General features: G+C 41.3%; 2 protein-coding genes across 4 annotated transcripts in view; one reads left to right on the plus strand and one right to left on the minus strand.

Moving 5' to 3' along the window:
- zbtb46 (zinc finger and BTB domain containing 46) overlaps positions 1 to 4953 on the plus strand; it is a 61902-nt gene extending 56949 nt beyond the window's left edge. For both annotated transcript variants that reach the window (XM_044351968.1, XM_044351967.1), the window contains 2 exons: positions 193 to 368; positions 467 to 4953. In XM_044351968.1, coding sequence (XP_044207903.1) covers positions 193 to 368; positions 467 to 907 — 617 coding nt within the window. In that variant the 3' untranslated portion in view covers positions 908 to 4953. The remainder of the gene's footprint in view (positions 1 to 192; positions 369 to 466) is intronic.
- Positions 4954 to 5150: 197 nt separating this feature from the next.
- slc2a4rg (SLC2A4 regulator) overlaps positions 5151 to 15026 on the minus strand; it is a 46492-nt gene continuing 36616 nt past the window's right edge. The window contains exons 7-9 of one of the 2 annotated variants that reach the window (XM_044351582.1): positions 14449 to 14595; positions 11601 to 11728; positions 5151 to 11136 (exon numbers count right to left, since the gene is read on the minus strand). In XM_044351582.1, the coding sequence (XP_044207517.1) occupies positions 11025 to 11136; positions 11601 to 11728; positions 14449 to 14595 (387 nt within the window). In that variant the 3' untranslated portion in view covers positions 5151 to 11024. The remainder of the gene's footprint in view (positions 11137 to 11600; positions 11729 to 14448; positions 14596 to 15026) is intronic. The other variant, XM_044351583.1, reaches the window with a different exon arrangement.

Below are 15026 nucleotides of genomic sequence, written 5' to 3' on the forward strand. Positions count from 1 at the left end.
AAGAGCTGTTGCCAGGGCAACTGTAGCTTTGACTGGGATTGGGGTGGCCATGGGAATTGATGGTACATTTCTAGACCATACCGCTAATTAAATGTAATAACTGAAAAGTGACGTCTCGGTTTATTTAAAAGAGCTTCATTCAACACTAATCTTTTTTTTTTCTCTCTTCCCTCCCTCCTTCTGTCCCTACAGTGAATGACTTCACGGTGATCCGTAAAAAGTTCAAGTGCCCCTACTGCAGTTTCTCTGCTATGCACCAGTGCATCCTAAAGAGGCACATGCGCTCCCACACCGGCGAGAGGCCCTACCCCTGTGAAATCTGTGGCAAGAAGTTCACCAGAAGGGAGCACATGAAGAGGCACACACTGGTGAGTGCAGTTACACGATCACCAGTAGGGGGCAGTAAATCACACCTTAAACAAATAAGCAAATAAAAATTTTGAAATGATGTGTTTCCGTCCAACAGGTCCACAGCAAAGATAAAAAGTATGTGTGTAAAGTGTGCAGCCGAGTCTTCATGTCAGCAGCCAGTGTGGGAATCAAACACGGCTCCCGTCGCCATGGCGTCTGCGCCGACTGCTCTGGTCGGGGCATGGCCGCGCTGCTGGACCACAACGGGGAAGTGGGAGGAGACATCTCTCCAGAGGAGGAGCTGTATCCTGGAGACCGTTTCCATGATGACCAGGCGGAGTGTGATGGGGATGGAGAAGGGGAGGAGGAGATGATGGTCGAAGGGGATGGTGAGATGATGGGGGAAGGGGAGGAAGAAGGAGGGAAGTGGAAGGACTCAGGGATAACCACTGAGGCACACAGAGCACTGGACAATGAGAAGGAGGAGAGCGACTCCTCGGCACAGGAGGGGGAGCAGCAGAACGGGAGTGAGAAGGACTTTGCCTGGATCTCCTAGAATCTGTCACGCTCCTCTTAGTGGCTCGTCAACCAATCTCTGAAGATCTCTTATGATCTCTCGGGCAGAATCCTCTGCTCTCTTTACCCATTCGTCCCACCGTGGGCAGGCCTTCCTTTGGATGGAAATGCTGTAGGGCGATGCGCGACAATGATCCAAAACCATTACGAGTAACACGCTCACACACACACACACACACACACTTCTCAACCTTGACTGCTATAGTAGAAGAAGAGCGGTCAAGAGATGGCTCGAGTGAAAGGCTTTTTCTGCTTACCTCCTTTACTTCTGATGCAGTGTTTTTGTGTTTCTTTTTCTTGAGGGTTCAGGCCAGAGTCCAGTAGTTTTTATACTCTGTCACAACAGGAATCAACGAGGACGCTGCCAAGGACATGGCCAACACAAGACTGCAACTTTGTATGTTTGCCATCACAATCACCACGGAAACCAAGGATCACAGACAGTGTAGGGAGACGGCCAGGAGGGAAGTGTCTTGGTCCCACCTTGGCTGTGATGTTTCTGGGAAAAGTGTCTCTCTATGAGTGAAGGGACAGTCTAAATCTATTGCAAAGCTACGTGTGTCAGAGGAGCGGGGCAGCCCGATGGCACACTGTTGATGCAGAGTCCTACTGCCACAGACTTGCACTTTAATGACAACTGACTCCTATCAAAGCCCTGAACCCGTGGTTTACATTTTTGATCTGATCTTTACTTACCTAAACAACTCGGTGACCGCACCTACCTTTAAGGATATACTTTATGTCCTCTTGACTGTTATCACGAGATAGAAATCACTGAATCTTTGTGCAGATTGCTGTTTATATAGCCTATGCCTTTCAGTGGGGTCCTTAATCTTTTCTTCACTTAAGTTTACCACACGGTTTCTATCGATTCCATTCCAACAAATACTGGAGATTTGACAAATGTACATACGATTTTTTGGGATTTAAAAGGGGAGTGAAGTGTGCGTGAGACAGAGAGAGAGACACACAGAGAGAGACTTTGACAGCGTATGCAAGAGTTTTGAACCTCTTCCTACTCTGAAATACAAACGTGGCCATCAGTTTCTGCTTCCCTGTTTGGAAAATCAACACAAGCACACAATGGATCCACATGACTATCAAGTCTTTCTGTCTCTCTGGCTGTCTCTGGTTCAGTTTCTCTCACACTGGATGGAGGTTGTGATGATAGGACCTGAGAGCCAAGTCTCTCGCACGTTAAGGAGGAGCTGCCTTTGTTTAAAAATAGTTTTTCTTTCTGTGTTTTTTTTTTTGTGTTGTTTTTTTTCTGGGTCAGTCATGTAATTCCAACTTCTGAATACAGAATATGCAGACTTTTTTCCATGGTTTATCTTTCTTTTTTTGGTGATATTTTCTCCGGCTTTGTAAGGTTAAAAAGAAGAGGATCAAAATTTGTGCTTGAAATTCAGAGTTTGATATTCGTAGAGAGTGTAATATTAATTTGTTTTGTTTAACAGCTATTTATTGAAAAAAACTGTTTGTGGATTCCTAATTTTTAAGAAGTCATTCCCTCCTCTCTCTCTCTCTCTCTCTCTCTCTCTCTCTCTCTGTGTGTGTGCTGGGTGGGACAGGATGGGTGTTTGTATGCAAGAATGTTTGAGTGTCCAGTGTCCAAAAAAAAAGTCTATATTGATTTCTTAAGATTATTTCCATGTTTTTGGCAAAGTTATTGACAATTCAAGTGAGGCAGATGACATGTCTTATTGTTATGATTATCAGAACTATGATTACTGTTGTTGATGTTACTATTATTAATTATTATTAAGTGCTGGATGCTAAGCTTTATTGTGTGTTCTTTTTTGATATTTTATATATTGTATAAGAAAAAAAAAGCTTTTATACTTTGCCTTGTTGTGGACAGCAAGCCATGGGGCTTTTATCAACCTTTTATTGTGCCAGTTTACGCTTTTTCTGTCGTATTTGCTTTTTTTTTTTTTACCAAGGGGGAAAACAAATTCACTGTCAAAACTTCTCTGTTAGATATTGATTGCAACATATATTCAGCACACGCTTTTGCATCACTAATGGACACTAATTGATTAATATCGAACCAAAAACAATCTAGTACCTTGTATACATGAAGTGCTTTTGTTCCACAGTCCGTGTGTGCAGGTGCTTTTGGATTTATTGTTGTGGTTAACAGTTTTGTTGTTGGGTTGTTTTTATTTTTGTCACTATTTGTCACAGTTTGAAAAAAAAAAGTGCACATGTTATGGTATTATTGTGAATATGAAGGGCTGCCTGAAAGGACCGGCTAGCTTTTGAAGACTGCATCTTAAAACCGAGCTGTTTTTTTTTTTTTTCTTTCTTTCTTTTATAGTTCCTACTGTCTCACGCCTCGCATGACACACAATCAAGTAGAAAAGCAGCCTGTAGACAAAACGCTGTTCCCACTGAGATAGCAGAGAGGAGTGTTGAGTCTACATGCTGCGTTTCTACCTGCCAGTGTTTTACTGGCTTGACTCTAGTTCATTCACATAAAGGGAAAGTGAGCACTGCAGCAGTAACTCTGGGAAACATTTCGTTGCCAGTGCCGGTTGCACACATCAGGCCTCTCTGCTATAGGTGCCATGGACTGCACTTCTCATGAACCCCCACTGAGAAACTCTCAGTATGATTTGTGATGCTTTCTTCATGCCTGGCAACTATCTTTATTTTATTTTTTTTGTATTATTTATTGTTTTTGTTTGTTTGACCCATTTATCAAATAGTTGTGATTTTTTGGGGTGGTTTTAAAAAAAAAAAAGAAAAAAAAAAAGACAATGGGGTTGGATTTTTATGAATGTTAATGGTGGGTGTGGAAGGAGCCCATGATCAGTGACAAATCTCTGTCCTGTGGTGCTGTTGTGGCCACTGAGAGACGTCTGGATGTGTGCGTGACTCCCCCCCTCCCCCTTCCCCTACCCCATCCCCTTCCCTCCCCTCCGGGCCCCCGCGCTCTTCTCACGACCTGTACTGTATGTCTTCTTCCTCATACTGGGTTGTACTTCAGGAAAACGTCTGCCATCAACCCCTCAATATGTGCCTCAATGACATTTCACCTGTGTGCTTGTGAGACGTGTGTTTGTGTCCAAGAGATGACTGAACATTTGTGTGTCGACGGATAGAGATTGCTGAGATGTGACTGATCAGATTAGAGGTGCAAAATAAAAAAAAATAAAAAAAAAATAAAAAAAGTTTTAGAGGATGAAACTTCAAAGAGACAAATCATGATGGGCGACTAGATTCTCCTTCCCACCGTGTGTTGATGACCTTTTGTGCCCTGATTCTGTGGTCTTAACTGCATGCCTGTGTTCATTTTGTCAAACCAAAGCGACGTCTTCGGCATCTGCACACAACTGTCTCATTCCACACGATGCAAAACTGGAACTGTTTGCTCTATTGCAGATGAATATGGGTATTCTTAGACGTGTACAAATTGCAATCCTCATTTAGCCTGTATAGCTTGATTCACACGTGCAAATCATGAAGCCATAGATATGGGTATATCTATATTATACTATATTTCAAAATTGGCGCTTTTTACTTTAGATTTTGTTCTTCTATTAAGAGTGATGTGTGTATACCTTCATATATATGAATTTATATTACTATTATATATTATTTATTTTCTCTCTCAAGTTTCAGAGGGTCTTTAATTTGTAAAAGGTCGCACTTGAAGCTTGAGGTTTGTTTATTTTCATTGGGAATATTGTTCAATATGATACTGACTTTATATTGATGATTATCATAAACCTGTGTTTGTAACAAAATGTGTTAAATAATCAAAAAAACCTGTCCTGTTTTTACACCTGTTTTGTTTTGGGCAGATTAAGTGCTCTTGTGCAGATATTTTTCGGTTGATAGTACTGATCACAAAACATTTTTACAGTCAACCATGAGCCTCCTGTTTTGATGTTGGGGCTGGCCCACCGGCCGTCCAAGCCTCTTTCTAACTTCATGTTTAGTGGAAGAATTAGCTTGACTATTATTTGCAAAAGCCAATCAGTCTCAATAAATTTTGAAATTGCTGCTGTAAAGAAGTGACCAATGTGTGCTGTGCTTTTTGTTATCACTTTGTTTTTTTTAATGCTTGATGGGGGACAAACCAGCTGCTGTCCACAAGGGGGCAGAATAGACAAGTAAAAGAAAATAGACACACGGGAATGAATCCAGTTTCATTCATCCACAGATGTTGTCATCCACCTACATATTTAGGATAAATAAAGAATCTGACAGCAGACTTCTTCCATTCAGTTTTATTTTCTTTCCGTCACATTACATCACATAGATCACATTATCAGCATCATACATGGTCATCCATCTTTTCAAGCACTACTCATAGGCTTGACATTCACACAAATACTCCTTGAGTGCACCACTCCTCAGAAAGTGCTTCCTCCGTGTGCGTGGGACTGCTGATGAAGACCAGAGGCCGAGCCCACACACAGGAGAAATCTTGCCCTCCAGTGAAGACACCAAGGCTGACGTCACGTTTTCCCCTCAAAATGTGTGTGTGTGTGTGTTTGTGTGTGTGTGTGTGTGAGGAAAACAGACTACATCAGCCTTGGGGTTATCAGTTACTGAAAGGGGGAAATCTAACACATAAAACCCTTCAGTGTTGTATCTCCTAACAAGAAAGAATAAGGGGGGCGGGGCGGGGCGGGGGGGGGGGGTGAGCGATGCTAGACATGCAAAACAACCTCAAACTCAACCAGACAATCAATCAATCAATGAGAAACCAAAAACAAAACAAAACAAGAAGCTAAAGTCAGTTTTCATACCAGCCAGTGTCAGGCTCAGTAAAAATTCAACCAGAGAAAAGAAATGGTCGTCAAAATAAGACAGACAGGGTAAAAGCCTGGACGAACAATAAGAGCACAGTAGAAGAAGCAGAGAACTGAGTGGAGCTGCCATTGCAATGCTTTACATTTGATTTGGAAGGAGATCCATTGGCTTTGCTGCTGCTGCTGCTGCTGGTTTACAAACAAATGAAAACTGACATACATACATTGACATATTTGGAAAAAAACGAAGGCTTTTTTTTTTTTGATGCACATTTCAAGGGTTTAGTTAGCTTAATATACTGGGTAAAGGCTTGGGTGGGACCACAGTAAAGCTGGATAGCACAAAGAAACAGCGGATGGAAAAAGGAAGAGGTGATCAGAGGAGAATCACTGTAGTGAAAAGGAAATGGGAAGGATATGTCTATTAGGAAACAACTGGAAGACACTAAAAGCGTGCTGTCTGTTGGAATGTGTGGGGCAGGATAAAGATTCCCACAATGTTAGGATTTTTCATCGTGAATAAAAAGATTGAAGGTTATCCCGCCTAACAACAACTTAACGTCACAACCACAAACAACATCCAGAACAACAATAACCACATGTAATCAGAAAAAAATGATTATTTTGGCAGGGAGAAAAGACAGATCAACGAGAAGCCCAGATGTCACCAAAAGCTCGAGTTAGTTCTTGTTCCATGATAAAGCATCTCATTGCACAAAGTAAGATAGTAAAGCAATACTGCATGGTTGTGTTATTTGATATGATTTAGCAGTGTGGCGACAGCTGTCTGTGGGTGTTAAAAGATTTGGATACCAAAAAAAATCAGGATGCGTTACAGGTTCACTACAGGCAGTACTAACTAGCCAGCAAATAGAACAACAACAACAACAAAAAAAGACTTTTCTTTTTGTAGGTTTTACATTCAACAGGTTTTGTTTTCTCCCCTTTGCCGCTAAGCTACAATATACATTGAATCTTTACGTGTTATGTTCACTATAGCTTCTCAATCGACTTTTTTAAAAACAAGAAAGAAAAATATTCTGAGCAACTGTACTGTAAAAAAAAAAAAAAAGTTTCCTTTTCATATAACAGAGAAACAACAACAAAAAAACAACAATATATGAAAAAGCCTCACGGATTCTCTTTATGTTGCATATGTACAAGAAAGCCCTGAAACTGCGAATCCATCTATAATCGTCACTGCGCCTCTCCTGTCCGCTTTCCATCACCTGAAACTCTTTTCTCACTTTCCCTGCACACCCATGAAAAACCAGGTTCAATCTCCATCTCCAATGTTCTCAGTAAAAGTTGTAATCATCTTTTTTTTTTTTTTTTCTTTCTACAAAAATGTCCAAGATGTATGCACATGAGCAACTTTGTTACCCAAAGTTCTTCCTGGTCATGGTGACCCAAGCTGCACTGCGGGCCATGATCGTCACTGACCAGTTCTGTGCAACACGAAAAAAAAAAAAGGTGAAATAGTGGCCGGCGAGCACAGGAACCTGTTAGCTTAACATTTGCTAATAGCCCCCTTCACTGCCAGCAAAAAGCATTGACCTCTAACCCTGCTGGTGGAATCTAAAAGTGCTTACACTGAGGATGGAGAGAGACCTGATGGGCTGCATTTGACATTCTAACAAAGACCAAACCAGAAATAACAGTAATATAAAAGTGGTATCCAGCACTAATAACAGCATCTACACAGTTATTACCTCAGCTCAGTAAAATGGAAAGAAGCAGGAACCTGTTTTTTTTATTTTTATTTTTGTTATTTAGGTAAAGGAAGCACAAAGATTATTTTTACGGTGTAAAATGTGTGTGAATATTGTGAAGAAACTCCAGGCAATAAAACACTGTAAATCATCTGTTATTGAGAAGATAATGTGAAGCCACTGACTGAGACGGATGTTTTCCCATCGCTGAGACAAGGTGGGTGCTGCATTCGGCCCTTGGCGCTCCTCCAAAGAGAGGCAAAGTGACTGACTACCCAAGTACCACACTGTGCTTCCCAGTACCACACTTCTAAAACTGCCTGCACCACTATGTTATGTTCAATAAATCTGACACAGAGAGCAAGACGTGAACTGTCAAGATCACTTGCTAATAATGGGGACCCCAGAGGTGCACGACCTCTATCCCTGACACCCCATTTATTCCATCAGGCAGTGACGACACCCCTCCCGCCCCCTCTGAGAGAGAGAGGGGAAAAAAAAAAAAAAAAAAAAAATCACTTCAAAATGTGTGTATATAAAACATCCATGTATAAAAACATGTCTTTGCGCAGTGCAGCGTAGTGCAATTTCATTAGGTCAGTATACCTTTCCTTTTTATGTTCTTTTCATTGGCACTTTGTGAAGTTTTCTGACCGGAAGAGGCCTCGCAGATCACTCTCACAAGCTGAGAGAGAGGGAGGCCTAGCTTATCTGGGATGCCACTGGAATAAACGCTTTTACAGGCAGGATAATGAATCCAAAAACATTTCCAGAACAATATGGTGATTGTGATAATGGGAACTGAATGAGTTATTAATTACTATTAAAGCGACCACGAGTGAGCGAGGATCAATTAACAGGCTTCCTAGCTTTCATCAGAAAGCGATAATCGGTCGCCTATAACATGGTATCAGTCAACAGCAGACAGTACAAGTGACCCTGTGGCGACGGAGGACAGTACAGGTGTTTCTATGGCGACAGAGGTCTAAAGTCGCACTGTACCTCAGTCAAGGAGTCTGCTGAAAGAAAGGCCTCTCAGAGATGAAGAGACAGGCCCTCTGTGTTTGTGTGTGTTTATGTGTGTGTGTGTGTGTGTTTGTCATACGTTGCTATGGTGATCAGATCAGGTCAGGAGCGCTTAGAAAGTAGGAGGACACGCAGCAGAAATTACATTCAAAAAGCTGGTAACAAAAGAGCACAAGGGTGACTCTCTTCAAAAATATACATCTTCTGTCATGACTTTACCTTTGAAACCAGATCAGAAAAATACCTGCTAAAAGGTTTTGTTTTGTGTGTGTGTGTGTGTGTGTGTGTGTGTGTGTGTGGTTTTTCTTTATCTAAATCCAGGGTCAAAAGATAGTGGATGCTGTATGTTGCCAAGACTTTAAAGCCTTCTGAGGCCAGTTTGAGATTTTGGGTTATATAAATAAATTGACTTGATTCCATTGTTTATGGGAGGCAGGTTATCACCTTGAAAAGCTCAGCGCTGAACAATGTGGGAAAAATCTAACATTTTTCTGGGGACCTCTGAATGCAAGAATTACATAACAATTAGAAAAACAATCACTTTTTTTTGTTTGTTTTACTAACAATTGGCACCGTTCTTTAATATGACTACTAATATGGGGTTCTGTCTTCTACTTTCATGACTAATATCATCAATAAGACATCATCTCTATGTTGTTCGTCAGTGTCCTCTAGCCGATTACAAATAAACTTCACCCTGCAAGAGTTCAATTTGAGGCTGGTGACCTTGAGAGAATAACTAGTTGAGTCATTTAGCTGAATTTCTCTTTTGTAGGAGTGTTGCAGGAGAGCATCTTTTCCAAATATTAAAAAACAGAAGAAGAAGAAAAGAATTTCGGGTGTCTCCTGAAGTTTAAATGTCTGTAAGATTACTACTGACTTTGCTTTTTTTTTTTTTTACATTTTCCTATTGTGTATCTTGGACAACTAATATAAATACAAAAAATGTAACAAATTCGGGCCTTGTAATTAAAAATTCTATCAAAAAATCTACCACCTATATTTTATCTAAAGATTGGAAAAGTTGGCCTGCTATTTATCATTACAGGCCTGTTCTAAAAAGTAAAACTCCACTTTGGTAGAACTTTTGCTACACCATATAAATCAGTATACAGTCGACCACTAATGCTGCTACTCTGCACTGACTTTGATTCTCACTTCTCATTTTCAAATGTTACAGAGTGATGATTCTACAGGACTAAACATATATCTGCTAAAACCACAGAAAACAGTTTTGCTTCCTGTTAAGTCTGGTATCTACAAATGATGCACTGCTGGTTAATGCTAGATTCTTTTTTAAAAGACTAAAGATTGGGTAACCTCTCCATGTGAAACTGCAATAAATGGACAAGAATGCCTGACATATTATCAGGTAGTGATTGTTGGGTTACGATCTTTGTTGCTGACCGACGTACAATAACCATCAGTCAGACTGTAAGTTAAAGTTTCAAAGGGCGGTTATCATTCATTGTGGTAAACAATCTCTTTAAGAACATCAGCTGTCAAAGGAAAAAAAAACTGAGCCTTTCTGCCTGAACTCACCTTATTAACAATGACAACATCAAAGCAAGAAAGACAATATTAAATGCTGTAATCCTGCTAATTGCACAGTGCAACTGCTAGTTGCTTCAGCAAGTCATTGCTGAAAATAAACTCTATATGAGAAATAGGTATCCTTTCTCTCAGGTATACGCTGTGGTTACAGTGATACTCTAAAAGACAAACTTATTTCTTCAAGGTGCAAATCTAGGGCGCAAGTATAGAAAAGAGGGGAATATATATTCATCTATTGTGTACATCTCTTGAAAATATTTTGGAAAGTCAATGGGAACCTTTTTGTACCACTCGGTGTGACAGTTTTGTGCATCTTTGTGAAAAAGTAGAGCTGGTTGTACTGAACGTGTATTAGATATTGAGTGATATGTTTTTAGACATACAGTCAATATCCATTAAGGCTGCAGAAGACAGTGATGTATGATTGGGATAAGCGCTTACACCTAAACTGTTGGTTCTAAAATGAACAGGCGATTTGCCTTTGGTAGGTTTGCTGTCCCTTAAACAGTGACATTGAAAAAGGGATATGCTACAGAGGTCTTATTGAGCAAATCTGATGTTAACCCTTGAACCTCCAAAAGAGACATGATCCACCCCATAAACAGTAGCTTACATGATGCTCCTATAATGAACAACAGAGTATATCAAAAAGCTTATCTGTAGTCTTTAAACATTGCCTTTAGTCGAGGCTGTGGAAAAAAAAAAAATCAAACCAGAAGGTTCAGAATCCAATTTAAATGTTTCTTTTTCCTTATTCATCAAGAAAGTGAAAATGTCTCAGTCTTTAAAAAAAAGTCTCCAAACCTGCATAAAGTTCTTTTTTCTTGCTGATTTTTTTGTTTTTTGTTTATACCTGCCGCTTATATTTTCTCTTCGTGTTTGGAAACGGAAAAAGAGAGAAAGCGAACCCCCTGCTGGACTGGAGGAAGCAGCACTGAAGAGCTCCTTCGTGAAGAAATCTCCTCAGTGGAAGAGTCCACCTCGGTGTCGCTCCGGAAAAAGCTAGAGATCATCTTGCGGACAGAGGAAGGGGGCTGGATTAGTCGGTGAATCTCTGACAGGCCTTTTTCCAGCGACAGGCTGTGCACCACATGTCTCTCTTCTCCATGCCGTACACCTTTCGGCACTTCTTTGCCTCCCCACGGGGTTTCCTTGGTAACAGCAGATGTGACAGCATAAGGGCATGCACACAGACATCCAGAAGCCCACACGGGCAAAAAAACCACATATATATGTACAATTTGATCAAAGGCATCTAAATGTGTGCGTGTGTGTGAAGTCGTAGGGCCTGAAAGTGATGATTTCATGTAACTGCAATATTTTTTCCATTTGATCTGATGTCTGATGTGATATGATTCAAAGCCATGAAAAGCAATGCAGATTCTTGTTGGTTGGGACTTCAGTGGTGCCCACTTTCAACAGCATAATGGCATAAATTAATGCCTCCATGTCCTTATTTTACATCTCATCAGCAACAAACTACTAACTCTAACACACTGCTCGAAATGTAATATCGGTTGCTTATTAATAAAAGATAAAGGATTTAGGTAATTCATACTAATAATGTGTCCAACCTGCATCACTGAGGAATTAACAGCAAATGGCTGCTGCATACCTGTTTCCTGGTGTAGATTTAGGTGGCGGCGTTATCAAAGCATGGTTCTTGTTAACAGTGGTGTGTGTGCTGGCTGCCGGCTGCCGCTTTTCTCCGAAGCTAATTGTCCGGACATGAGTCACGGGCCCCTGCAGAAGTGAAAAGACATCACAAGTGCATTGTTTAAATATACTTCTAAGACAATGTCGGTGAAGTTGATACAGTTCTTCATCTTCTTTTGGCTGTTCCTGTTAGAGGTCGCCACAGCGGATCATCTGTTTCCATCTCTTCCTGTCCTCTGCATCTTCCTCTGTTGCACCAACCACCATGTCCTCCCTCACCATAACCATAAACCTCCTCTTTGGCCTTCCTCTTTTCCTCTCGCCTGGCAGCTCCATCTTCAGCCCTCTTCTCCCAAAATAACCAGCATCTCTCTTCTGCATGTCCAAAACATCTCAATCTCGCCTCTCTCACTTTGTTTCCAAACTGTCCAACCTGAGCTGTCCCTCTAATATACTCATTCCTAATCCTGTCCATCCTCCTCACTCCCAGTGAAAATCTTAGCACCTCCAGCTCCGCCTCCTAATTTTTCATCAGTGCCACCGCCTCCAAACCATACAACATAGCTGGTCTCACTACCCTCTTGTAAACCTTCCCTTTTCACTCTTGCTGTTACCCTTCTGTCACAGATCACTCCTGACACTCGTCTCCACCCACTCCACCCTGCCTGCACTCCCCATTACTTTGAACAGTTGTCCCCAAGTATGCAAACTCATCCACCTCCCATTCACGCACATGTATTCCATCTTGCTCCTACTGACTTTCATTCGTCCAGTGCATACCTCCACCTCTCTAGGCTCTCCTCAACCTGCTCCCTACTCTCACTACAGATCATAATGTCATCTGAGAACATCATAGTCCACAGACACTCCTGCCTGATTTCATCTGTCAACCTGTCCATCACCATTGCAAACAAGAAAGGGCTCAGAGCCGATCCATGATCTAATCCCACCTCCAACTTGAACCCATCCATCACTCCAACCGCACACCTCACCGCTGTCACACTGCCCTCATATATATCCTGCACCACTCTTATATACGTCTCTGCCATTCCCGACTTCCTCATACAGTACCACACCTCCTCTGTCAGCACCCTGTCATATACTTTCTCTAGATCCACAAAGACACAATGCATCTCCTTCTGACCTTCTCCATCAACATTCTCAAAGCAGACCTTGCATCTGTAGTGCTCTTTCCTGGCATGAAACCATACTGCCGCTCACTAATCATCACCTCTACTCTCAATCAAGCTTCCACTACTCCTTCCCATAACTTCATGCTGTGACTGATCAACTTTATACCTCTGTAGTTGCTACAGCTCTGCACCCTTATTCTTGAAAACCAGTTCTGCAGTAGTTACCCAGCCATCTGACAACTCTTCACTACTACCAAGCGCCTGTCTTAACTCCTCCTTGAACTCCACATAACAGTCTTCCTCCTTCAACTTCCACCAATTGATCCTCTTCCTCTTCTTGGTCTCCAAAGTCATTCTACAGACCACCATCTGATCCTGCCAAGCTACGTTGTCCCCTGCCACCACCTTGCAGTCTCCAATCTCTTTCAAGATATAGTCCACCTGTGTGCACCTTCCTCCACTCTTATACGTCACCTTGTGCTCCTCCCTCTTCTTGAAATACATTTTCACCAAAGATTTCTTCTCAGTCTCGGTGCAACTTTGAATACCGGTAAACATTTTATTTTTTTTTAGACAGACTTTGGAAGTAAATTGACCTCAGTCCCTGGCAGAAAATTATTTAGCACCTTTCACTAACAAGAGCTAAATTATCACCTTGTGGAGCTCTGTACTGTGCGACTTCTATAGGCTTCCTGTGGGCTATGTTAATAGGAAGAAATAGCCACTGTAGGCATCATACTAGAGTATAATCTCAATTTTTATGCCTACATAAGGTATGTAAATCATGTAAATCACTTAAAGTATAGCTGAAGTGATGCTGCTCACACTGCTAAGGCTGATGGCTGGAGAGATTTCTACCTTGATGCCCTCCATTCTGGTCTTTTTTTAAAAAAGAAAAAGAAAAAAAAGCCACATTTTAAATCAGTTCATATAACATTCATCTGTACATGTTTTATCTACAACCGGGGGAGCTCACATTACTTCAGTTTTTTGTGTCCCTGCAGTGGTTGCCTGTCAGTTTTATTATTGATTTTAAGACCCTTTTATTGGTTTGTAAATCTTTAAACAGTTATGTGCCTGAGTACGTCTGATGTGCTATTTAAGTTACAATATGTTCCCCCTAGATCCCTCAGGTCCCCTGACTGTCTCCTTCCTATCCCATGAGCCCACACTCTGATTCATGGCAATGCTGCCTTCAGCCAATATAGCACCAGCCTTTGAAATAGCCTGCTAGAAGCTCTGAGGATGTTACAGAGAATAAACATTTGTCACTTTTTCAAACATGTATTGCTTCAGTTTCTTTTAATTTAACTCTTTATAATCTTTTTCAACTTTTTTTAAATGTATACTTTGTATCATATGTTATTGCATACATCTTACATAAATAACAGACATCACATACAGTAGATGATTGCAACATATTCGGTGCTATACACACACGCACATTTGTTTTGAAGTATTCTGATCTTGAGTAGATGTTAAGTACTTTAAATAGCACCTTTGGATGAATTGTGCTGAATAAAGAAGCGACCTGATGCCTCTGTATATAAAAAAAAACGATGGCATGAAGAAGCAAGGAGAGCGAGTGACAAAAAGCTCAAATGACCACAGGTGGGAAGAGCAAGAGAGAAGTTATGGTTAAGATAAAAAGGCGTGAGACAAAGCCTCACTCACCGGGATGCCTTTGAAAATGACAGGAGGGGACTGCCACGACACACTGATGCCATTCCCAGTCCCAGTCCCAGTCCCAGGCCCGGTCCCATTACCACTGCCTAACTCAGCCAGCTCAGGACCCACTGGGATACTCACTGGAGCAGTGGCCTGGAACATGGACAACCACCCCGCACAGCCAGGAGAGGGACAGAAACAAGGAGGAACAGGAAAAATGCAGACAGAAACAGACAGGAAGAGAATACAGAAAAAAAGAGATCATATATTTAGTAGGGAAGGAATTTCCCCACCTCTAAATTTGAATCGTGCTGATCATGCATCAAGATCACAACTGCCCACCACAAAAATGTAGTATTTTACATAAACAGGAAATTTGCGAGTTTACATTTATAGCTGTAGATTACTGGCAGGCACTTGTAGAAAATGGCACAGACAGTTTTTAAAAAAAGAGCAGAGCAGAACTGAAGTCATTTACAGCTGGAGTAGATATTGTTCTGGAAAAGGCAAAAAAAAAAACAAAAAACAAAAATCAGAATTTGAAAATATACCCCTCCTCCAGCAGCTCCCCCCCGCCTCCTCTC

Source organism: Thunnus albacares, chromosome 5 (genome assembly GCF_914725855.1).
Source record: "Thunnus albacares chromosome 5, fThuAlb1.1, whole genome shotgun sequence".
Taxonomy (NCBI): Eukaryota; Metazoa; Chordata; class Actinopteri; order Scombriformes; family Scombridae; genus Thunnus; species Thunnus albacares.